The 25953-nt window shown below is 31.2% G+C and overlaps 1 protein-coding gene across 1 annotated transcript; it reads left to right on the top strand.

Annotated features, from left to right (window-relative positions):
• Positions 1-24: 24 nt before the first annotated feature.
• Positions 25-17575, top strand: LOC134699008 (uncharacterized). The gene is made up of 5 exons (XM_063560701.1): positions 25-620; positions 8203-8394; positions 9930-10062; positions 12067-12240; positions 17147-17575. The coding sequence occupies exons 1-5, from the start codon at positions 133-135 to the stop codon at positions 17348-17350; spliced, it is 1191 nt and encodes a 396-aa protein (XP_063416771.1). The 5' UTR covers positions 25-132; the 3' UTR covers positions 17351-17575.
• Positions 17576-25953: the final 8378 nt, after the last annotated feature.

The raw sequence follows: 25953 nt of genomic DNA on the forward strand, positions 1-25953 counted from the left end.
TATCTATTACTCTGTTACCTTTCTCCTCATTGGCATTGGCAATGATTAAATGACAGGGAACCAGTCCTCTGAAACCTCATACGCACTCCATGCCGAGCAGACACGCCAAATACATAAATACATACATGCAAGATGGATAAAAGAAAAGCGTCATCATCAGAAGAGTCTCAGTACGGCAGCAAACTGTCATCCCCAGAAAGCAAACGACTAAAATCATCTGACTTCAGAACAGAAGAATTAATGGATATTGGTCTATTTTTTGCAGATAATCCGATTACTGTGTTGGAGTTAAAAGAAAAGCTTAAACTTGCACTGGTAATATTTCCACAAAATGACAGAAAAAGTCGTAGGAATCTTAGAAGTAAAACTGGAGAAATACCGACGTGTATAGAGTCACTTTGCAAGTTTACAAAAGAGCATGTAACTTTTTCCCTGGAGGATGTTGATTGGAATAAGAAAGTAACATTAGCCCCAAAATTTCAAAATGAACTTAAAGTATTTGAAAGAGAAGCGATCAAAGACCTCCAGGAGGCAAAAAAACATTTAATGGAATTTTCCGAAGAAATTCTGAATGGTGAGACTGATGAGTCTGGTCTGATGGCTGACAAACTTGGTAAAAGGTAGGTTGTTTGTTCCATATATATATGCCTGGTAGCAGGTCTGTTCCCTCCCAATACACATATTCAGCCCATTCTGTTATCCGAACATACGGGCATTTTTAAAATCAGTTTTCTCCCTTTCTTAGTAACGCTGATTTCCGTTGATAAGGCGGTGAAACATTGTTAGCATGCTTATCGTTTTAAGAGAACAGGCCGGATTGACAACTTTTAATAAAGTTTCTAGTGAATGAATGTGTATGTTTTTTTCGTGTAGATATTGTCAAGCCTTGTTGTGATGTAGGTTGTAAAAATCCGCTTAACTTGAAAAGTTGAAATAATTATTAATCGTTTAATAACACAAAAAATGCAGCTACAACATGTACAAATTGTCAATCTTTAATTACTCTCTTGTATATATACATTGTAATTTTATTATAATCTGCAGGAAAATAAATTAAAATCATTCTTATTATTTCATTTTTTTCCCTTTCTACTGTAGTAGAAACGAAGGACTTACAGTGTGAGAAATCTGAGAATAAAAAAATCTAAAAAAAAAAATAGAATATCAGCTAGATGGGATATATTTGATCTAGTTTTGTGAATATTCCTGTTTGACAAAAATATGCAGTGAAAACAAAACCGTGAGTGATCTTATGCCTTGTTTAATTTTCCCTAATCGAGGTCATGTGCAAATTAAGTAAGGTAATAAAAATGTCAACATCAAAGAAACGTTGAGAAAGATAAATTAACCTGGTCATCTGGTCATACTCACGGGTTATTAAAAGGTATATACGTGCGAAGTTAAGGATAACAGTGATAATTAAGACTACTAGAATTTGTCCTAAACGAATCAATTAACAATAAAATGTTGATGTTAATTTGTTAATTCAGAAAAGCGAACGAAGACATTACTCAAGGTGTATGAATATTCATTGATTGAGGTGATTTTAGGACATCAATAAAAAAAAAAAAAAAAACGCATGTTAAAAAAAAAAAGTTTTATATAGTACATATTAATAATAACATTCACGGTACCAATTTTTCTGCACCAGATGCATATTTCGACAATACATGTCTCTTCAGTGATGCTCGTGGCCAAAATATGTAAAATCCAAAGCTTAAATAAAAGATGAAGAGCTATAATCCAAAAGTTCCAAAAAGTATAGCCAAATCCGTGAATTGACAATATATGCCTTTCAACAATATTCCAGAACAATGTACTTACTTCAACACTTCATGACAGTCATGTTCAGGAGGTAAATAGACTTAATGACGCCAGAAAAAAATGTTTATCCCTGCCACACTTTGTGTGTGTCTGGTCCAAAGGAAAAGCCTGTATTCAGTGGTTGTTGCTGAATATCATATTTTTTTTGCGTTTCTTATTTTGTTCTTAAAAAAGTTCGTTAGTTTTCTCTTTTGATTTTTTTACATTTTTCATTTTGGTGCCTTTTATGCCCAACTATGCGTTATGGATTTTTCTCATTGTTAAAGGCCGTAGGATGGCCTATAGTTGTTAACTTATATGTAATTTGGTCTCTAGTGGATAGTTTTCAAATTGGCAATCATACCAGTACTGTTATAAGTTTAAGCCCTTTCTATAACTTCAATACTTGGTGATAGTGTCGGAAATCGAACACGTGAGATCATCCCGATTTCATAGTTCCTGCAGTTTGAGAAATGATTGTACATGTTGATTTTGCAATTTTTTGTGCACCTAAACTCATAATTGTGGCACATAAGTAGTACTGGTGCATTTTGATCTGTATAGAAGCTAGATACCTCTCGTAAAACGAGTATCTTACTTTTAGCGTGTGTAAAATGCAGTGAGTTCTATTTCAGTCAGTGTGTGCATGTACGTGAGATCGATTCTTGTATTCCAAAATTTCTGTATCAAATTAATCTACCAGTCAAAATTTGACACCTTAACAAGTATATGTTTTTAAAGGTTAACTCTAAATGTACAATAAATATATACAAGCAATTGTAAAAACGGCTTGCCTTGTACCCAGACTACCCAGACTTTGAAACCAAATTTTCGAAATATTTTTAAAATGACATATAATACTCAATATATAAAGTTTGTTTTAATCTGGGACATAATATGGTTAGAGTAATAGTCCTAGGGTATGAAGTAAATTTAATCAGATTAACTCAATTTTCGATAAATATAAAAATATACATGTGCATCAACTTCATCATGCTTCATTCTGACATAGAACTTCAATGTAGATCTAGTAAAAAATATTAATCAGAAATAAAATAGTTAATTCAGATTGACAATTGACAAAGATAAAAGATTTTTTTTTATCTTTTTCACACCCCTTGTCACCTGATAAGAAATGTTTATTGCTAATAATTAACAGGTTCTATTATATCAAGTACCCCTGGGATATATAGGGTGATCAGCGTATCGATGGAAAAGCGTCACCTACAGTGATGCCCGGATGCTGTATCTAAGTAGCTGCTACGTCACGCCGGATAAGAGAATAATACACATTAAAATAACCACAGGGGTTTCAACATGGGGTTTTAGTCCAATGAAATCATGACCCATAAACATACGTCTGACATGGCAAAATTATTCCGTTACCCACGATTTCCAGAGAAATACAAGAAAAAATGTTTTTTAAACTTGATATCCCCAAAACAAACTGATATATCCAGAAAAAAATATTTTTTACAGTGTTTTGCTACTTTTTATGGTGTTATTATATACTACTTTTAATAATATTAAAGAATATTAATTAAAGATACAATGTATTACTTGTTTTTATTCAATAAAGTGCAATTTCATTTCAAAAATTTGATTTGTATGTCTGGTATGCAAATTCCTTGTTTAATACTATACAAATCCTTGTTTAAAACAATATGGAGGACATTCTAAAGATACACAACTTAAGAAAACAAAAGTATTAAGGGCATACAATACAGTTTTGATCCTGTATTTACAGTTTGATGAAAAGTTCCATATAGGCTAGTTTTTGCCTGCTTAAATCAAATATGTAATAAAAAATATACCTTCATGTGCTACTTTTTGAGTTAAATGAGGTCGAAATTTTGTATATGGACCATAATTTGGTATTCGGCCTTTGGTTTCTTTTTGTATCCTTTTTTATAAGTTCTAAAACTTTAACTTTTATTCTGTGGGTTGTGTTGGTGTTAGAATAGTATTAATGGAACAATTGAGTTTTTCAAGAAAAAAATAATACATTTTGATTCACCGTTTACATGACAGGAAACCAATCTTTATTTTCTTTATTTTGTACAATATATTTCAAAAGACATAAATGAACACCATTACTAGTGTTACTTGCTTCATGTTAATATTTAAAATTTATTTTCAATGTTTAATTAAAGTTTTTTTTAAACGCGACAGGAAACCATAAGAAACCGAAAGCATTTTTTTAGTTTTATTTTATTGCAAAATCTGCTTAAAATAGTCTGAACAGTATACTTTTTCTTAAAATCCATCTTAAATGTAACAGTATTATAAAACTCCTAAATATGTGCTTGTTTTGAAAACAATTAGTACAATTTATTCAGAAATTTCCATATTTTCTTCATTGATACAGGATACCATAATCTTTGTATCTTGATGTTTTAGCCAAAAAAATGTAAAATTATATTTGGTTTTGAAATTCCAGTTATATACAATTTATTCCAAATCATTGGCAATGTAAAATTCTTTAAATCCAGTAAAGAAAAAAACTTTTAACTTGGAATTAAAATCTTTAAAATAGGCACCATGTGATATTTGTGACCTGTACACCATCTACATGTACATGGTTTCCACATTTTAACCTACTTTAGTGGGCTAAAATCAATAAAGTACTTCCTTTCAAGTCATGCATGGTAAAAGTTTACTTCTCCTTTGACAAGTTTATTGCGTTTCTGAAAAGTGTTTGCAGAACATGAATAAAAAAAAATAATTAAAAATTGTGACAAAGATACAATGTACCAACTTTGTACATTCCAAGTGTAACGGTATATTAACATGTATTTTCTATTAAATTATCTTAATTCACCTAAAATATCCAGTAATATTTATTGCTGAAGCAAAATCAATCCAACGAGCATCGGCACAATGATAAGAGACGTAATGTCGATTGAATTTTCCAAGGACCCTTTACATCGTTATCAGGAAACAAAGTGTGTCATAACGTCTGTCAAATCTGAAATTGATTTTGTCAAGTCATTGGGCATTTATTTTCACACAAGATTGTATGTAACATTATGCACATAAGAAAAACAATAGACCCCCGGTGCAATCTCTTTGAAAATTGTATTTTCCTTTTTTAAACAAGACGAAACAAGTCTACAGATTATGTTTGCTAACATCCCGTTGGAAACAAAAACAATGTTTAGACCTAGTATTTCATACATCCGGCTGTAAGGGCGTGATCACATGTTAGTCACATGTTTCACGTATGACCGGAAATGATTAGAACTTAACGACAAAAACAATTTTAATAAAAAAAAAGGAAATAACTGGACTTCTGTTTCGTTTAAAATGTAACGCATAACGATAACGTCATTTTCTAACTTAATTATTACGAAGAACAAAACTAGAATGTAAATCATCTCTGATTTACCTGTTTGAACATCTCGCGAGAGTTCATATTTGCATATTGTTATAAAGAATTCTATTACAACAAAGCAGATTACATCATCTAAAATTTGCGTTACGAAATTGGAAACCAAAGTAACGCTAGTGTTCTTACACCTGCTACAGAAATACTTATAGTTCTCGGCATTTTCTTCTGACTATTCTTATTGGTCGATGTTCTTTATTATTTGAAAGCAAAAGTTACGAATTTGCCGGTGACGATAATCTATAAATCAGTCAGCGTTATGCACTTCGGAAGCGAAAAGTAACGGGAGATACGACACAAAAATACTGTCGTATAATCTTTGAAATTTGTTAATTTCAATTTTTTTTCTAGGGAAGAGTAGCATACACTTGTATGTTGATAAAAATAAAGGCATCTTTAGATGTAGTTACAACTTTTCTTACAGTATTACACATTTTTATCACTTTTCTATCGTTATAGGAAACGAGCCCAATAGCAAATTATGGTCCATATTTGCTCAGAATTCGGATTTATGGTCGTATATTCCCCTTTGAAAGAAAACCTTAACTTTTTTGTTTTAAAAGATAAACACAAATTGTTTTTTGTTAGATAATTTGTAATTTTTGTATTTTAAAAGTATCCTAAAAAATTATGCATTTTTTATTCAGAAATAACTCATATTTATCAAATGGTCATGCATTTAGAAAACATCGTACTTTTTTGCTGTATATTTATGAAAATTTAAAAAAATCCTCTATTTACAGTTTTATAAAATTTGGTCCACATAATCTCCTTGCAAAATGAAACAAAATGTCTTTTTAAAAAATAGGGGTCCATGCACTCGTTTTCAGATTAAATCAGTTTGAATGATAAAAAATAGTCGAAAAATGTATCTTTTCCCGATATGTCATAGTTTGACGTCGCGAAAATGACATTTTACGTTAGCAATGTCATTACCTCCCCTGTAACTGTATCGTATGCCCTTAAAAGAACTGGAAGAATACATTGTAGAAAAGTGTCAGTCATGTCTGTCACTGAAAGAACTGAAAGAATAGATTCTATTAAAAAATTGAAATTATAAAAAAGTTAATACTGTTATCATAACTTCATTCGGGTATTTATTAAATATTTTCCTTTATTTTACATTCATATGAAAAACTGATTGTTGTTTTAAATAAATATCGCTATTGTTAACATGGTTAATGAAATGAATTATAGTTCGTCAAAGTTTTTAACTATTAGTACATTTTGTACATGTATACTTATAAGGTAACAAACAAAAGGTGTGAAATAAGCCATAAATAAGTTGATCAATCCAATATAATTTGTGATGACAGTAATTAAAATCACATATAGTTGGGGTTTGTTTTTTTCAGAACAGCAAATTACTTCCACATATATTTGAGGAATGCTCTTTCATAAAAACAAATAAACATTTCTTAAACATGTTAAATGGTTTTAAATATTTTCATAAAAAAAAATCTGACAATGTTGGACAGATCGAAAGTCACAGACATAGGGATAAAATAAAACAAAATATCAAAGTGGCTTGGTACTTAAACAGGATAGGAAGTTCCTGACTTAACGACTGCATGATGTCAAAAAATATAATGATTATAATTCAATAAATCTTAATTCATCTAGGTTAATGAGCTTTATCTTACCTCCTATACATTTCTAGGAATATGATTGGTTTAAAGCGTCCTTGTGGAAACTGTGTATATTTAATATTAGGTTAGTTGGGAGGCGAGGCTTATTTCATACACGGTTAGTAGTGGAGTTACGTCCCTTTATAATCCATATAAGGTAACAAGGAGGCGGGGCTTATTTCTGTTACGTCCCTTTAGAAAAACAAAACTGTACTGAGAAAAAATCTTAAAGGTTTCAACAGACAAGAAAGTGACGATAAAGTGAAATAAATTCATAAAACACATTTAAATCTAACAAGTTGTCATTGTTTGCATCTGTTTTTGTAGGATCAAAGGAAGTAGTTTCTTAATCATGTTAATGCTAACTGGAAGACTTGCTCATTTTGATAGGTCACTAGTCTGAATTGTACACGTTAAGATAGTCGGTAAGATAAATTCGTTACATAGTCACTCTGATTGTTTATTTACAGTGCTAGTGACGTAATACGGTATATATGGGGTCAGGAATTTACTGACCCCATATATACCGTATTAGGTCACTAGCACACTATGTAACTAATAATATTTCCTTTCCTTTAATTGTAAAATGAATATATGCATTAACAAGTAAATATTTTAAAATCTCTCTGTTTAAACAAATAAATATGTTTAAACTAAACTAAATATTCAAACAATTGTATACTGATCCTTAGGTCAAGTTTTTACCCACCAAAAAGTAGGATTTTCATGAGTTTTTTTTTAGGAAATATCTTATTAATTATGGATCAAAATTTAAGAATTTAAGTAAAATACAAAACTGTCATTGTAAGAATGACCAAAAGCTTTTAATACTTTTTATACGACCGCAAAAATTTTAATTTTTCGTCGTATATTGCTATCACGTTGGCTTTGGCAGCGGCGTCATCGTCTGAATACTTTTAGATTTTGCACTAACTTTAGTAAAAGTGAATAGAAATCGATGAAATTTTGACAGTAAATTATTAAGTTAGGGATTTCGTTACCACAAATAACTTAAAACTTGTACTTTATTCTTCCATAGCTGTATAAGCTTATTGACCCTTAGAAAAACTAATTTTTTTTTACTGTTCATTGATTATTTATCTAATTGAAACAAAAATATTTGTGCATTTGTTCAAAAAAATTGGTATAAGTAATCTTCATTCAAAATCTAGCTTAATCTCACATTTTTGTCTCATATTTAAAAGTGAGGTCCATGTTCTAGTTTTCAAACTATGTACACATTTGTAATTCAAAATCAGTCAAAATTGTATTTTCTCTGATGTGTTACAGTTTCCCAATATACATGATATATGTATTACAGCAAAATTGTATATATATGTATAGTTTTATTATTCACAGTGTGTTATTTATATTTTTTTTCAGAATGTTTTTGGATTGGTCTAAGAATACATCGAGATTTCTTGCTGAGATAAAGAAAGTCCTAGAAAAGTTAGGTTTACCATTGGAAGTACCACCTGAACCAATTAGAGATAAAATTGACGAAGTTATTTTAAGGGAAAGTGTTTTCACCAGTTTGTTCATGAAGTTTACAGAAATCTTTTTCCTACAGCCAGAGTAGGTAACATGTAGTATTGAACAACCCATAGCCTTAATTGGCAAGACTTTACATCTGTTGTCAGCAAGGATCCCTAAATTTTTCCACACATATTTGGTCATTTTGAGATGATTTAAAAAGTAAAATCACAAAAATACTGAACTTAGAGGAAAATCAATTCCAAAGTCCATAATCACATGGCAAAATCAAATAACAAAACGCATCAAAAAATATGGACAAGAACTGTCATATTCCTGACTTGGCAGTGGCGGATCCAGGAATTTTTATAAGTGGGGGCCCACTGACTTTCTAAGGGGGGCCGCTCTGTTCACGCTTCAGTGATTCCCTATATAAGCAACCAAATTTTTTCCCAAAAAGGAGGGGGCCCGAGCCTCATGGCCCCCCTAAATCCGCCTCTGCTTGATACAGGCCTTTTCAGATGTAGAAAATGGTGGATTTTATAGCGCTAACCCTCTCACTTTGAACTTTTGGACTATTTTAAATCTCTGTCTATTTCTGACATAAATTCTTACATACTTTTTATTATTTAACCCTGTATGCTAACATTGCCTTGTGTAAATTTTAAAATTGTTTGTATGTACATTGAACGACAAATCTATGTGACGTATAAAATTTTCTGATGCAGACACACTAATCAATGAATGTGTTTGTAGATAGATGTTTTTGTGTTCTGTTAAATTATTCCTTTTAAAATTGTAATATGATGACTGCTGTACCCATATTTTGACTATTTTGCAAAGTAAGATTTCAATATGACAAAAATTGTAATTTTCAAAAATCTTTGCTACAATTTCAAATGTGGTGTCTTGATTGAAAAATGTATCTGATGGCTGACATGGCTAAAAATAGATCATATGGGTTTATTAAAGAAGTCTTAGGGAAGATTTTGAAGGAAAAAAATCAAATGGTCAAAACTTGAAAACTAATTTAGATAAATATAATGATAAGGAGTCTTCATCAGTAACTATTGTAAGACTAAAATTGGATGACCTGCTTTTAGTTTAACTACTGGGCCAAGTTAAACCAAATATGGCCTCAATCATTATGAGGCTATCAAATACTAGTAGTTATGATTTTCAAAAACACATTAGATACAGGTGAGTGACACAGGCCCTTGACTTGTGTGCACGTGGGAGCCTCTAGTTTAGTTTATGATAAATTTTGTTGTTTTTCTACCTCACTTGAAACTGGTTCTGTTGTATGTGCATTGGGACATGGAAATACCAGGTGTTTGTTTATGAGTCCTCGCTTGTCAGCATTCCCAAATTTGTTATTTTAGCTTGATTTTTATACATGTGTTTTCAAGGTTTATATCTGTAAATATCTCGCAATTTAAAAAATGAGTGCAGATCAATTTATTTTAAAGAGTTACGTCCCTTTGCTATGCAAGCATGGTAAGTGGTTTCAAGTTAACATTTTTAAAGAAATTTATAAAAAGTTATAATAAATTTTTAACATGAAATATCTGCATTTTTTGGGACATTAGAACTCCCTTCTATCATGTCTATATAGTATATACATATTTTTTTTTAAGCATTGGAGATAACCGAAAGATTTCTATAAAGATAAGGAATAAGTCTGTTGGATGTATTCCTGATGTAAGATTTTATCAACATATACATAAATCCGAAGAAGGAAGATCCTGTTTGTTGTTAATGCTGGCTGAGGTGAGGAGAAGAGTGCAATTTACTCTCAATAAAATAGTGGTTCTATCATGTGTATGATTCATGTCCTGTTATGATTTGAAGCATATATTTTTAGCTCACCTGGGCCAAAATAGGTAAATGAACAATTCTCATCACTTGGTGTCTGTCTTTGTTCATTAAATTTTACAAAAATCCTCACCTCTGTAATTACTGGGCCAAATAAAACCAAACTTGGCTAAATAACCCTTAGGTTTATCTAGTAAGTTTAATAGATATAGGAAGATGTGGTATGAGTGCCAATGAAACAACTCTCCATCCAGATAACAATTTATAAAAGTAAACCATTAAAGGTCAAGCAACAGCAAGCTATAAAGGGCCCCAAAAATTAGTAATGTAAAACCATTCAAACGGGAAAACCAACAGTCTAATCGATATAAAAACGAGAAATGAGAAACTACATAAACAGACAACAACTACTGTTCATCAGATTCATGACTTCAGGACAGGTGCAAACATTGTTAATGTTAATGGTACCGACACCCTCTCCCTTTTCTGAAACAATAGTATAACATCACAACATAGAAAAACACACTATAAAATATCAATTGATCAATTGGAAGGCTTAACTCAAAGTTATGCAAATTAAAACACAATGAACGAATAAATTTGATCTTCGATAACTGAATGCTAATTCATAGTTAATAAATTTATAAATGATAAATAATTAAGGTCAAAAGTAAATAAACATGTTTAAACAAATTCAAAGTAAGATACCACTGTGAAATATTAAACAATTTACAGAAAATCATCACTTTTGTGAAAAGTCATATCCTACACAGGTAAATGAAAATAATTTTGTCATTATCGTGTACTTGATCATCTGTGTGTACAAAATCTTTCATTTAGGAATACCAATAAATAAAGGGATAATAGCAAATACAGGTCATAGTACGTACGGCAGAGCCTTGACCCAGACCAAACAGCAAGCTATAAGGGACCCCAAAATTATAAGTGTACACAATTCGAACAGGAAAACCAACGATCTAATTTATATATATACAAACGGGAAAATACCAAATAATATTTATGAACATCAACGAACGATATCTAACTGCTGAACGACAGGCCCCTGAGTCAATCAGGACAGGTGCACAAACATGCAGGGGGTATGGATAGTTTTGTATCGCCAGCATATTGCAGTTGAAGGCATTTCTTTCCAAAGTTCTTTGAAGTTTATTTCTAACAACGAACATATTTTGATAGGGAATCTAAGTAAGGGGGAAGGAAACCAATGTTTTGTTCTGTACATGTATTTTCCTCTGTTTTCTATTAATATCGGAGCACTCCCATTTGGGATAAATGGGGTTCATGCTGAATCAAATATTATCACAGACATTGACACAGTGTACTTGGGTGCTTATATGTTTAAAATCGTTATAAATATATGTTAGATTGTGATTATAAAAACAAGTGCAAATATCTGTTTATAATATTTACAAAAACAAACGGTGCTGGAAATGGACACGATTACATTTCCGGATGCGGGAAGCGGGAATATAAAAAAAATAAAAAAATTCTGTTTGAAAAAATAGGTGCGGGCGGGTCCATCGAACAAGGAATGAAATTGGTGTGGCCTTAACTTCTCCAAGTAAAGAAAAATTACTTGTACAAGTAGTACTCCTGACCATGCTGACTGACAGTGAGAAGACGAAAAATTATTATTTCTGTCCAGATGACAAAACAGAGCAAGTAATATACAATATTAGGTCAATGTCGACAGACACTTGTCTCAGAAAAAAAATATGCTATAAATGATGCCGACAACATCAATGGTAGTCGTGTCATACACCATTGTGTAGCAAAATCAATTCAAATTTATGGCATAACTAGTTTTAGTAGGGTTGGCAACTGAGAAATCAGCTACTTTTTTGTATGAGGCTAAGAAACTGGGGAAGGGTGAGGTTCTACTGGGCCCTTCCCCAGTTTTGTGCCTAATATAATTTTTGTTTGTTTGTGTGTTAATAGGTGAAAAAAGATGCATTAAAGATGCAAGATGATAATGATGACGCCAAAACCCCTTGGATAGAAAAACATTTAAAAAAGCAGGTACTTGGACAGATTGGATCACAGCTTTTATCAGAATGTTGGCACTCTGTGTTTGTTCCTAAGAGTCTAGGTATTGTTTGCATGGGGACAGAGGTAAGTTAATATGTTTTAAGCTGGTTTGTAAGAAGTTCAAAATCTGCTAATAGTGGCATTAGGTACTAGAAACTTTGGTGAATTGTTTATATCTATTGACATAAGCTCTTTTTTTTATGTTATAAATTTTCGACTTCCGGTATATTTCCAATTTATGGAGTTTTATTCATTACAAAAAAAAGGGTATTTTCTAGTTTTCAGACATATTTATGAAAATTTGGTAAATGGTTGATATCTTTTGTTGTGAGCTCCCTTTTGATTTTTATAAATTTTAGATTTTACATTTCCAAGTTATAAGATTTTATTCATAAAAGCGGGGTGATTTTCAAGGTTTTGGACAATATCATAAATTTGCATAGAACAGTTGTCATTAAACTTTGATGACTGATTTATTTCTATTAAGATAACCTCCCTTTATTTTTTTTTATAAATTTCTGATACAACATTTAGAAGTTATTGAACTTTATTGAAAAAGCCATGGGCTTATCAAATGGTACAGCTGTTAATTGATTAATATCTTGATTTTATTATTGATAAAGATAAACTGTAGCAGTAAAAATGTTCAGCCAATTAAGATCTACATAAAAGTTAATATGATCAAAATTGTCAATTGACCCCTTAAGGAGTTATTGCCCTTTAACCCTTTCGCAGATGAGTCCCAATTTACCGGGATTCACGCTTCAGACAGCTGACGATGAGTCCCGTTTTACCGGGATCAGAATACCTCTTTTATATTTCCCGCTTAAGGTAGCACAATACAAAGATTTTTCATCCCCAATCAGACATCTTTAAACTGATGTAATTCCATTCATCCTTCTTTAAATTTTATAAATGAGGTACCAAAAGAAAGAAGAATGATTAAATGAAAATTTTATACAATTTGTTAATTGTGCAACATGTGCAATAGCACAATATTGCATGTGCAAAAACAACACAGGAAACCTATTGAAAATGTATACAAATCTTTTAACCAATTGCAATTGGATTAATTTAAAGTCTTTGATTTTTGGGGTTATTGTCTTATATTGCTATTTGAATGAGGTTCCAAGGGTCCAAAATAAAACTTTGTTTGATTTCATCTAGGACTGAATTATTGCGGCTGTTTAATAAGCTAAAATCTAATTGTGCATTTAAAATTTTTATTTCGGGCTCAATTTTCAAATTATTTCATATTAAGGTTTGAAGAGTCCAAAATTAAAATTTAATTTAGTGTCCGAAACCTATAATATGTCGAAAAAATATTAACACTATCCAAATTCAAACAGTATCAAGCTTGAATTTTTTGTGTCCTAACTTAAGTCTACAAGTTTTGACAAATAACAATTATCAGAGTGTTTGGGTAAATTGGGAAGTTAATGACAAGTTTGAGAGATACAATCATTTGAGAGTATTTGACACATTTTTTGGGGAAGACGGCTTCAAGCCGTCAATCCCCTATGGGGTTGACCATAGTGACATTCCCTCACATCATTCATTTCGTTTTTATACGACCGCAAAATTTGAAAAATTTTTCGTCGTATATTGCTATCACGTTGGCGTCGTCGTCGTCGACGTCCGAATACTTTTAGTTTTCGCACTCTAACTTTAGTAAAAGTGAATGGAAATCTATGAAATTTTAACACAAGGTTTATGACCACAAAAGGAAGGTTGGTATTGATTTTGGGAGTTTTGGTCCCAACATTTTAGGAATTAGGGGCCAAAAAGGGCCCAAATAAGCATTTTCTTGGTTTTCGCACTATAACTTTAGTTTAAGTTAATAGAAATCTATGAAATTTTGACACAAGGTTTATGACCACAAAAGAACGGTTGGGATTGATTTTGGGAGTTTTGGTTTCAACAGTTTAGGAATTAGGGGCCAAAAAAGGGCCCAAATAAGCATTATTCTTGGTTTTCGCACAATAACTTTAGTTTAAGTAAATAGAAATCAATGAAATTTAAACACAATGTTAATGACTACAAAAGGAAGGTTGGTATTGATTTTGGGAGTTTAGGTCCCAACAGTTTAGGAATTAGGGGCCAAAAAGGGACCCAAATAAGCATTTTTCTTGGTTTTCGCACCATAACGTTAGTATAAGTAAATAGAAATCTATGAAATTTAAACACAAGGTTTATGACCATATAAGGAAGGTTGGTATTGATTTTGGGAGTTTTGGTCCCAACAGAATAAGGGGCCCAAAGGGTCCAAAATTGAACTTTGTGTGATTTCATCAAAAATTGAATAATTGGGGTTCTTTGATATGCCGAATCTAACTATGTATGTAGATTCTTAATTTTTGGTCCCGTTTTCAAATTGGTCTACATTAAGGTCCAAAGGGTCTAAAATTAAACTTAGTTTGATTTTAACAAAAATTAAATCCTTGGGGTTCTTTGATATGCTGAATCTAAAAATGTACTTAGATTTTTAATTATTGGCCTAGTTTTCAAGTTAGTCCAAATTGGGGTCCAAAATTAAACTTTGTTTGTTTTCATTAAAAATTGAATAATTGGGGTTCTTTGATATGCCAAATCTAACTGTGTATGTAGATTCTTAATTTTTGGTCCAGTTTTCAAATTGGTCTACATTAAGGTCCAAAGGGTCCAAAATTAAACTTAAGTTTGATTTAAAAAAAAATTAAATTCTTGGGCTTATTTGATATGCTTTATCTAAATATGTACTTTGATTTTTGATTATGGGCCCAGTTTTCAAGTTGGTCCAAATCAGGATTCCATATCAAGTATTGTGCAATAGCAAAAAATTTTCAATTGCACAGTATTGCACAATAGCAAGAAATATCTAATTGCACAATATTGTGCAATAGCAATTAATTTTCAATTGGAGTTATCTTTCTTTGTATAGAATAATAGTTGATAATATATGTTGGAAATTTGCCAGACATGACTATGATGTCATTTTCTATTTTTATTTGCCAATAACTTTATGTAAATAACTTCATTGAAAATTTGCCAATATAAAATGTTGCTGATGAAGCTTTTTTCCTTATCTTATCTAAAATGTTTTTAGATAATGTATGTTGGACATTTGCCAGACATGACTATGATGTCATTTTCTATTTTTATTTGCCAATAACTTTATGTAAATAACTTCATTGGAAATTTGCCAATATAAAATGTTGCTGATGAAGTTTTTTTTATTGTTTTATCCAATAAACAATGTATATTCACTTTTACTACCAACCAATCTTTACCATTCAGTGATAACAAACACTTTATTTTACATTTTAATATTTTATGATGTATTTAAAAGAGTAGTTATTGTTGCAAACTCCATTAGAAATTTGAATTAATATCAGTTTTGGAAAAAGGGAAGCGGGGATGTGAAAAAAAAGGGGGGGGGGGGGGGGTTTAAATTTTTCTCATTTCAGATTTCATAAATAAAAAAAAAAATTTCTTCAAACATTTTTTTGAGAGGATTAATATTCAACAGCATAGTGAATTGCTCAAAGGCAAAAAAAAAACTTTTAAGTTCATTAGATCACATTCATTCTGTGTCAGAAACCTATGGTGTGTCAACTATTTATTTTAGATTTAAAAAGTTTGAAGAAGAAATCTTTAATTGATTTGTAAAATCATGACATTTGTTTTGTGTAAAAAAAAAACATGTAATGTCAAAAATTTGATCACAATCCAAATTCAGAGCTGTATCACGCTTGAATGTTTTGTCCATACTTGCTCCAACTGTTCAGGGTTCGACCTCTGCGGTCGTTTAAAGCTGCGCCCTGCGGAGCACCTGGTTATAATGTGGAAAACCCCTCAAGAAATCTTACTAAGATTGAAGAGAAGGAGACCCAGAAATGAATAGTTTGACTTTAAACACCTTTTTACACATTTCCCTTCTGTTTCTCACGAAATTATCGTATCTTGAGCTCTCCTTTAAACCGTTTATGTTTCTTTTACAATCCGGAAAAATCAGTATGACGAGATATTCTAAATATATCTAACCTACATTGTATTTTATAGTGACGTCATTCTTGGAATGCCACACTACGCAGAAGCAGGGATATATCATGTATCCCCACGATCTTTTGTTTACTTCAAATGAAAGTTGTTCACCTACAAATTAAAGTATTGCATGTTGATGTTTGAATCATCTACAGCAAACATTATTATGTTTAAATTTAACAAATACCAATGTGTAATTAGTGCACCATCTCGGAGAATGATTTAAATAACCAGTGAAGGATAATATCGTCAACCTTTCTACATGTTCTATCTGTTCTTTTTTTCATTCTTTATATGAAGACTATCAAAAGATACCCCCCCCCCCCCTTTTCCAAAAAAAATAATTAAATAGAAACAAGGGCCGTCTTTCCCCTCAGAGCTATTCAGCTCTTTGATTATTTTTTTTTTTGGGGGGGGGTAGGGGAGGGGACATGTTTGAGAGTGTAACATATACATAGAGAGGAACTTTAAATAAGGCATCAAGAAAACAAAAAAGAATGAGCTTGATAGATGAATTTTACAACAAAAAAAATCAATCAGAGCTTAATCGCTCCATTACTCAGCATTCACTGGTGTTCTGTCATCATCTTTGTAAAGATCTTCTCCTCTAAAACTTCTTAACCAGCTTCATCTAACATTGGATTGAATCATCCTTATGATATCTTGTATAAATTAAGGTTCCTTATAGAATTACTGATTTTATTCAAAATCTTAAGATTTTGGCAGAAACTATGATAGATAGTAGACAGGACTTTGAATGGCATATTAAAAACACATTATTAGGAATCAAACAGCAAAAATATTCAACTACACAAAAATTATAGGTGGGCAATATTGATTTAGAAGCCTTTTGTTTAATTATTACATAATATAATGACTGGATACATGTTAATTAGGGTTATATTTAAGCAATTTTGCATATATATATACATGTATGTTATAATTTCCTCATATTTTATTATTTTAGATAATTTTTCTGTACATGGACACAGAGTTCAACCATTATGAGGCATTGATGGCAAACAACATAACAGACAGTCATAGGTCAACAATATACTACACAAAATCGTTTGATATAATGAAAATGGAGTCTAGAAATGAGTTAGTTGATTTTTTATTCTGGTTGGGGTGTTTACAGATACAAGATTTTAATGAATACTTTTGTGTTTAAGATCTTAAGGTTATGATAGAAATATCATGGTTCTGGTACAGTGATATTGTTTGCCTTAAATTAGTGCAGAATAAAGGCTTTTTCCCCCAGAGAAGAATCCCAATTTGAAAAAAAAAATGGCGTAAAATTATTCCCAAAAAGACAACTTCTTTCCCAAACGGTGCAGTTTCAGTAGTAATTGTGCACGAATATAAACTGAAAGACACTCATTTATACATTTTTCATGCCTAAAATGAGTATATGTGCAGATTTGAGGGTCTATTTATGTATCATCACTGACAAAAAGGGGTGTTATTTCAAAGCAGGGTTTGACTCTTGAAAGGGGTCTGTAAATTGAAGTTTCAGTCAAATTCATGGTTTATTCTAAATTTTCCAAATGAATGAAAATTGAGCATATTTTTCCAATAAAAAAGGGTAGAGGTAGTTTTGAATAAAGCCAACACTATATCTGTGGTAAAAAAAAGTGAAGCAACTGGTTAATTGACATTTTATCCAGTGAACAAAAACTGGATCTGGTTAGAATCTGGTTTTTTACTTTTTGTAAGGTTGTGTGGTGTGCATATTAGGGTTACAAATGTAGTGGGATAAGGAAAAATAGTCAGGTTTTGTTTATTTGATAAATGATAAATGCCCCTGCCACAGTGGGAGACGCATTCAGTGTAACCCATGTCCGTACGTTCATCAGTATGTATCTCTCAAAATTTGTTTTCCATTCTCTTACTTTAGTTTCCCTCAACCAAATATTATAAATTAGTTACACAATGCTTTTTACTTTAAAATACATATCATACTGGAATTTGGGTGGCGTTTACTTTTACCTAGTTATTCCCATTTTTAATGATATGCAAGTACGGCATCATCTGTGACCCATAGACACATTCTCCTTTTTTTTTTTTTAATACTAAGGATGTAGGCCGTAGTATAATCCACACATTCCTCTTGCTTAATGACACCAATCATATTGCTGTACATATTTAAAATTTAAAAACAAATAACATACAGTTTATATATATAGACTTTCATTGTTGTATTCATTTTTTTTTTCAATTAAATTTTTTCCCAGCCTTCCAAGATTTGATCTGCTTATAAAGTAATGTCAATAATCTTTTCTAGCCTCATTGGCACATATTTTTGAAGCCTTAAAGTATAATACTGTGAAAGTACTTTAATTTCATGGGTATCAATTTTCGTGGTTTGAGAAATATTAACATGTTCTTGGGTTTTTAAATTCGGGGTTTTAGTTTTCTAAAAAAAAGAAATTGAAAAATTAAGTACAGCTATTTGTAAGATCCAGGCAGGGGGTGATTCATGTCATGTCTCAGAACTGCTTTATTCTTTTATATAAAAGGCAGCTTAGATTGAAATAAAGTTTGCAAGCTTTTTTTTTAAATTTTGTTGAACGGTTGCTATGGAAACATGCAGCCATTTTTTTGAGGAATTTCTGATGAAATCAGACATGAAAATTGGAAAATGTCTACTTTTTGGTTGCAGCAATTTTATGCTAATGACAATTTCAAGAAGAAAAAAAATTTCAACATATTATAAGGCATTATTTGAAGTTTATATTTTGATGTTGAGGTTGTGAATTATTTTTTTGATGTAGGGTTAAAATGGTATTTAAAAAGGTGCAAAAATCTGTATTTTGACATTTTCTGAAAATAGCTTAAATATCATATATTAAATCAAGAAAAATTGACATTGAGCAGACAAGTTCATTATAAACTATGATTGCATCTTAAAGTTGATACATTGAATAATAAAAAACAGGAAAAAAACATCTGGGTTTTTTTGAAATTTTTTGTTACCATGGCAACAAAAATTGGTAAAATTCATAAAAATGACAAAACACAATACTGGTTCATTATCAAAATGTTTGCTATTTTTTTTTATCAATGTAATTTAACAGACAATAAAACTTATGATTTGTTTGAAAATGATAAAAAATTATATAAGCTTTAATTTAAGTGGCTGAAAGACAATAGCAACCAAAAAAAGCCCTAGCAACCGGTCTGAAATTGCTGAATTAATTCAGAATCAGCATCAAATACATGGTTTTCTAGGTATTAGATACATATAAATAATGGAGTTTGAATTTTATACTCAACAGTTAAATAGTTAATTTACAATTGATCTGCTTTTGGTTACCATGGGAACAAAAAAGTTCAGATTTGATACACACTATTTTGTACTTTATAATATCTGTTTTGCAGCCCTGTAAATGGACTTCTTTCAACAAGCAATCATATTTCTCTATATTTTCAACTCATATCTCTTGATTTCATGAAAGGGTCATTTGGTTATTGTAATAACTAAGTATGGCATAGACATTTTAGGTGGAGAGACAGTTAATAATGTAGGACTGCTGAATTTGGTGCATGGTTTCCTTAAAAATTTGTATTCCTGGATTTTTCTTAATATCTCAAAATTCAAATTTTATTTTGGTCTAGAATCGTAAAAGTAAATGGTACGTCTAAACACTGCTAAGGACTCATTAGTGCACTAAAGACCTATATAATGCCACTAAAGACTAGAAGGAGTGCTGCTATATATTTAATTTTTACATATTATGGTAAAGATAGATATTTAATGCAAAAAAATCGAATTTTATAGAAAAAAATAATCATAAATAAATAAGATAATCAACATTATTTAGACGGTTCATTCCTCCTATTCCCGCTTTTTTATAAATCTGGTAAGAAAATTTAAAATTTCATGTGGGAATAGGAGGAAAACTTATGCAAACAAAGGATTATCCTTAATCAACTTTTAATTGGCCAATGTTTTTTGGGATAAGAAATAGGTCATTTTGTATATGTTTGAATTTTGTGTTTTTAATTCAAATAAAAATGAAAGAAATGGAAGAAAATTGAGAATGGAAAATATGAATAAGTGAAAGCGATAGAAACGTGACCATATAGCATAAACAATCGAAATAAAGAAATGTAGCAAATTATCTTATATTTCTTTTATAACACAAATTCAAAAGTAAAGTCACACAAGCATTATAATATGAAACAAACAATACTAATATTGTAGCACACACATCAGAAGTTCACCGTATATTAGTCTATTAAAGTTTTTTAATCTATCGCTGGCTTATTGTTCGCTAGCTTGAGTAGTTCTATTCAACGTGAATAAGGTGGGTGGCTGCATCGCCAAACTCTACTGTTGTTACTTCTTGGTGGAGTATTAATGCTGCATAGTGAATAATGGTTGAGACCTAGATTCCTCATGTTTCAGTAGTTTTATTTGTTTAAAATGTTTGGTCGCGGGTGCTGGAATGTTTCGTCGACTTGCTTTGCCATCCCTTTAGATGACGTGAAGTCTCAGTAAACCCAGTTTGTAAATGAACAGTGTATCAAACTTCGTTTAGGTGAATTTTAAATTAAACTTGATTGTTATAAAAACAATTTATTAATAATCAAAACATTTATTGAAGAAATCGTGATTTTTAAAAGTGTGAATAGGAGGAAGACACCATTAAGACATGTTCCTGTTTTTCTTTGATATGCGGAAAAAAATCAATGAACTGATTGACAGATGTCAAATAACATAACAACAGTTACTGATTAAAAAATCATGATCTTTTTATTTTAAGTAATTTGTTTTTCAACTAGTTTGATATCTGTTTACAAAGCCTTCATATGGTACTATGTGGTATGTGCTTTACTTACTGTTGAAGGTCGTAGGGTGACATATGGTTATTTATTTCTGTTTTAATTCGTTTCTTGTGAAGATTTGTCTCATATCATAAGTTTCACCCATGTCCGTCAGTACTTTAGTCGTCAGGAAGTTTGTTTCTATTTTCTTATTTTAGTTTGCCTCAACCAAATGTTATGAAACATAATATACACAATGCTTATTACCACAAAACAGAGATCAAGTTTGAATTTAGTTGATGTCAATTTAACTGTTCCCGAGTTATGCCCGTTTTGCGTGACTTTTCTTTGTATGATACTTTAAAAATTGTTAAAACCGAGAACCAGATCAGTTTCATAGACGGATCCTGGGGGGCCCGCCCCCCCCCCTTTCGTGGGAAAAATTTGTTTGATTATATAGGGAATCACTGAAGTGTGACTGGAGCAGCCCCCCTTTATGTCAGTGTCAGCCCTTACAAAAAGTTCTGGATCTGCCACTGAGTTTAGAACTGTATATATAGTTTACCTTAAATGACCTGGTTAAGTGAAGAAAGGAGTAGGTTCAGTAAGACCCCGTTTTGGCCCAAAAATATAGCAGTTTTAGGAAATTGTAAAAATTTAATCCTTAAGCTATATTTTGGAAAGAAAAATGCCTTTTCTAAATAAATATGAGCTGTTTTTAAAAATACAATGCACAAATATCGCGATCTAGCATCATAACGTTATGCTAAATTACTGAAATCTTCAAAATTTTAGCATTTTGGTTAATCTATAGACGGTTTCCGTCTAAAATGAAAGTGGCCGTATTCGTGTTCATTCATAATATTGAAATGTAAGTTGTATTTGATGATAATACATAACATATATAAAGGTTGAGGATGAATACGTTTTTTGGAATATTTGATAGATTTTTCATATTTAAGCTTGAATCAGAGCGTTTTTAATGAATAAATCAGTTAAAATCTTTCACTTAAACTAATCGAATCAATTGAAATAGACTCTTGAATGTTTAAAAAGTGTCCAAAAACTTTCGTTTGATGAACCTGAAATTTGAGGCCAAAATCGACCCTTACCGCACCTACTCCTTTTTAAAAGGGACCATTTGACCTTTAAGGAAAACGTTTCTGGAGCCCTTTTTTTCTGTCATACATACCATATAATATTTTTCGACTTTCATGTATTTATTTTTGATCATTTCTGTTAATATAAGAAAGAAGATGTGGTATAATTGCCAAATTGAAACAACTCTTCACATACAAGAGACCAAAATGAAACAATAACTATAGGTTATCATACAGCCTTCAATATTGAAAAAAGCCCATGCCGCATAGTCAGCTATGAAAGATCCCGAAATGACAATGTAAATCACTTCGAACAAGAAAACATATTTATTTACGAAAAGTGAACGAAAAACAAATATGTAACACATAAGCAGACGGCAACCACTAAATTATATGCTCCTGATTTAGGACAGGCATGTGAATTTTAACCCCGCCACATTCTCTATGTATGTGTCTGGCCCAATTTAGCTTAAATATTTTAGCCTGTGTAATTTAACTTAAATATGTTAGCAGGATCCCAACTATATATTAATTAATCCTCAAGAAAATCTTTATATAGATAAATTAGTAATGATTTAGAATTTGACATATTGTGTAGACACCTATAACTACTAGTACTGTTGAAATCTTAATGTTGCCTAAATAACCCAAAACAGTAAAATTTCATTAAAATTACCAATTTAGGGGCAGCAACCCAACAACGGGTTGTCCAATTCATTTCAGGGCAGATAGATCTTGACCTGATAAACAATTTTACCCCAGTCAGATTTGATGTAAATGCTTTGGTTTTTGAGTTATAAGCCAAAAATTGCATTCTACCCCTATGTTCTATTTTTAGCCACGGCGGCCATCTTGGTTGGTTGGCCGGGTAACCGGACAAATTTTTCAATTTAGATACCCCAATGATAATTGTGGCCAAGTTTGGTTCAATTTGACCCAATAGTTTCAGAGGAGAAGATTTTTGTAAAAGTTAACAACGACGGACGACCACGCCGGGGGCAAAGTGATGGAAAAAGCTCACTTGGCCCTTTGGGCCAGGTGAACTAAAAAGGTGGAATATTCCAGTTTTCAGACAATGCTTTGAGCAGTTACGAACTTTGGTGACGGGTTTATATCTATAAACTTAACCTCCCTTTAGTTTTTTTTTATGAATTTGTGATATGACATTGAGAAGTTATTAAAATTTAATTATTCTTTGCAAAATCGACAAGCGTAACATGGCGCATCTGTTTTTATTTTTATTTTATGGAATTGCACCCCTTTCAAAGTCTAGGATCAGTTAAGAGTACATTTGAACTTTGCAGTATATCTGAGGAAGTTAATGTACACCTTAGCTGTGCCCTATCCTGATCTAGTTTAGAGCTTATATATGCTTCAATGCAGGTCTTTTCATAATGGTTTGGAAACAATTGAGAACATTGAATTCCCAATACTGCAGAATTCAACAAATAATAACAAATAATAACTCCAAGGAGAAAATATGTTAACATGGTGATAAAACCAAGTTATATCGATGTTATACACGTATATGAAATTTCTGAAATTGAAATTGATTCTATTCATAATCAGGCTCTCTGACCTAACGTTATCTTTTCAAGAATCTACATGTATGATTTTTTTTTTGATTTTTTAAATAAATCTACCCCCCCCCCTTTTTTCCTAACTTTTGGTTCTAATCCCAATGTTTCATTATATATGACATTTGTTAAACCTTCTGAAAAGAACAGACAAGACCATGAGTGAAGCAAAGCATGCAGTCATATTCCAATTTGAATATTAACACCGTCTATATATGTAATATATGTATTTTTACCTAAATTTCTAAATTTGATACATTTTAAAATAGATGTTGCTATGATTAATATGTATTTCCATGGTTACTATTGAAGTCAGCAACTATTAACGATGGTAATTAAGAGTAAGGTCATGCTTAAATGTAATTTTGTTATCAGTTATGAAACAATTTAGCACATTTAAGCTCTAAAACTGCAATATTCTGCAAATAATAACTCTGTTTCTAAGGAAAAAATCGGTTGCTATGGTGATAAAACTAATGAAAGTCCCAAGCTTTTTTCTATTTTATTTGGTAAAGTAGTATCCAAACTTCGTAACTAAAGTGCTAACTATGCTATACACAGTTGCTCTTTTCTGAAAAACACCATAGAAAATTTGATAATATCGCAAAAAGCTCAAATTCAGAAAAGTTGAAAATATGCAGTTTTTGGCAAAAATTTTCAAAAAATCTACAAATTTGGTTTACATGCAATCTTAACTAAAATGATGCTAAAACCTAGTTGTATCAATGTTACATATGAAAATTAATGAAAAATGCTTGATTCTTTTCCTAATCAGGCTCTGAATTGTAGTGATTTAGCTGATTTTAGAAAGATTTTACTATGCTTCACAACTAAAAAATAGAGTGTCCGTTACCATGGCAACCACTCGTATTTTCCCACTCATATTTATTTTTTGAGCAGTATTCAGTTACTGCTTCCTCTAGGCCAATTATAGAAAAAATCTGAAACCCTCATAAATCACATGTATATGGCACCCTGCCTGGTTCTTACAAAGAGCTGTACTTAAAGCCTTTAGAAACGCTGTGTAAATCATAGTGATAACACTAATTAACACAAGATAAAGTGTAATTAGGCCATAACCAGAAATCAGTATCATTAACAAATGCTATAAACGTATCTTGAATTGTCAAATAATTCTTATCAAAATAAAGCCCAGCATGAAATTATTATTTCCCATATGTACGAGAACTTTGAGGATTTAAAATGAACACTTTATCATACGAGCATATCCTTTATTTCTCATTGGCACTTATACCTAATATTTATTTAAGCTGGATAACTTGATGTGTTTTCTTTAGAAAATTGACAGGGTCATTTACACTTTCATTCGATTTAAGTAAGAATTATTTTTTCAAAATCCTGGTAAAAACTATAATAAATCTCAGACTTTTGACAGTAATAATGTAGTTTTAACAATGATTTTTATTCTGTATTTTCAAATTTCTAGAAAAGCACAATAATTTATTGTTCCTTTATATATAAATTCTATTGCTTAATAAAATATATGGTTGACAATGGCTTGTTTTTATCCCAATATGTGTAAAATCTTTCTATGAAATTTCCAGTTATCTGAGTTGAAAGCTGTAAGAGTAGTTGATTGAACACCTCACTTTTTTGCTTTCTTTCCAGCTTTTTCCCGATTTAAGAGGTTAACTGACCACCATGTAAGACTATTTTTCTCTAAACTTCCTGTGTCAAACTAGAAGATAAGCAATTATAATTCAATTTGATTTTGGAGATAGAACAGTTCAGTTATGACAAAAACCTGTAAAATGTAGAAATCTGGTATTATAGATAAGTAGGGAGATATACCACCTGGAATTTTTTACAATGGTACAAGATAAACGATACCATAAAGTTCCTGTGATGGTTACCCGATCTTTATCCTTTATGCTTCACATTTTGTGATCAAGATATCTATTTTAAAACTATTATAGTTTGAACATTAAATTTTACATATTCAAGTTTTTGCACTAGAATGGGAAATTAAAATCATTTTGATTTTAGTAAAGCAGGAATTCAAGTGTTTACTCAAACATATAAATAATAAGTTGTCCCCTAATAGACATTGTTTTTGCAATGAGCTATTAATTGCCACCCGAATCTTTCCTATATATTGCTCCTTATTCTATTAAGGGACTATCTTGCAACTACTTGGATGCTTTCTCTTTTGGGGCTCGAACCAAACGCTGAAAAAATGCAGTGCAAACGATATCATCTGTTTTACACTAGTCAGAGATCAGTAAAGACATGTTAAACGATTCTTGCTTAGAAGTATAAACAGAATAAACACAGGTTTGGGACAAAGCTGTTGAACTTGGTTTTTC

Source organism: Mytilus trossulus, unplaced genomic scaffold (genome assembly GCF_036588685.1).
Source record: "Mytilus trossulus isolate FHL-02 unplaced genomic scaffold, PNRI_Mtr1.1.1.hap1 h1tg000024l__unscaffolded, whole genome shotgun sequence".
NCBI classification, from domain to species: domain Eukaryota; kingdom Metazoa; phylum Mollusca; class Bivalvia; order Mytilida; family Mytilidae; genus Mytilus; species Mytilus trossulus.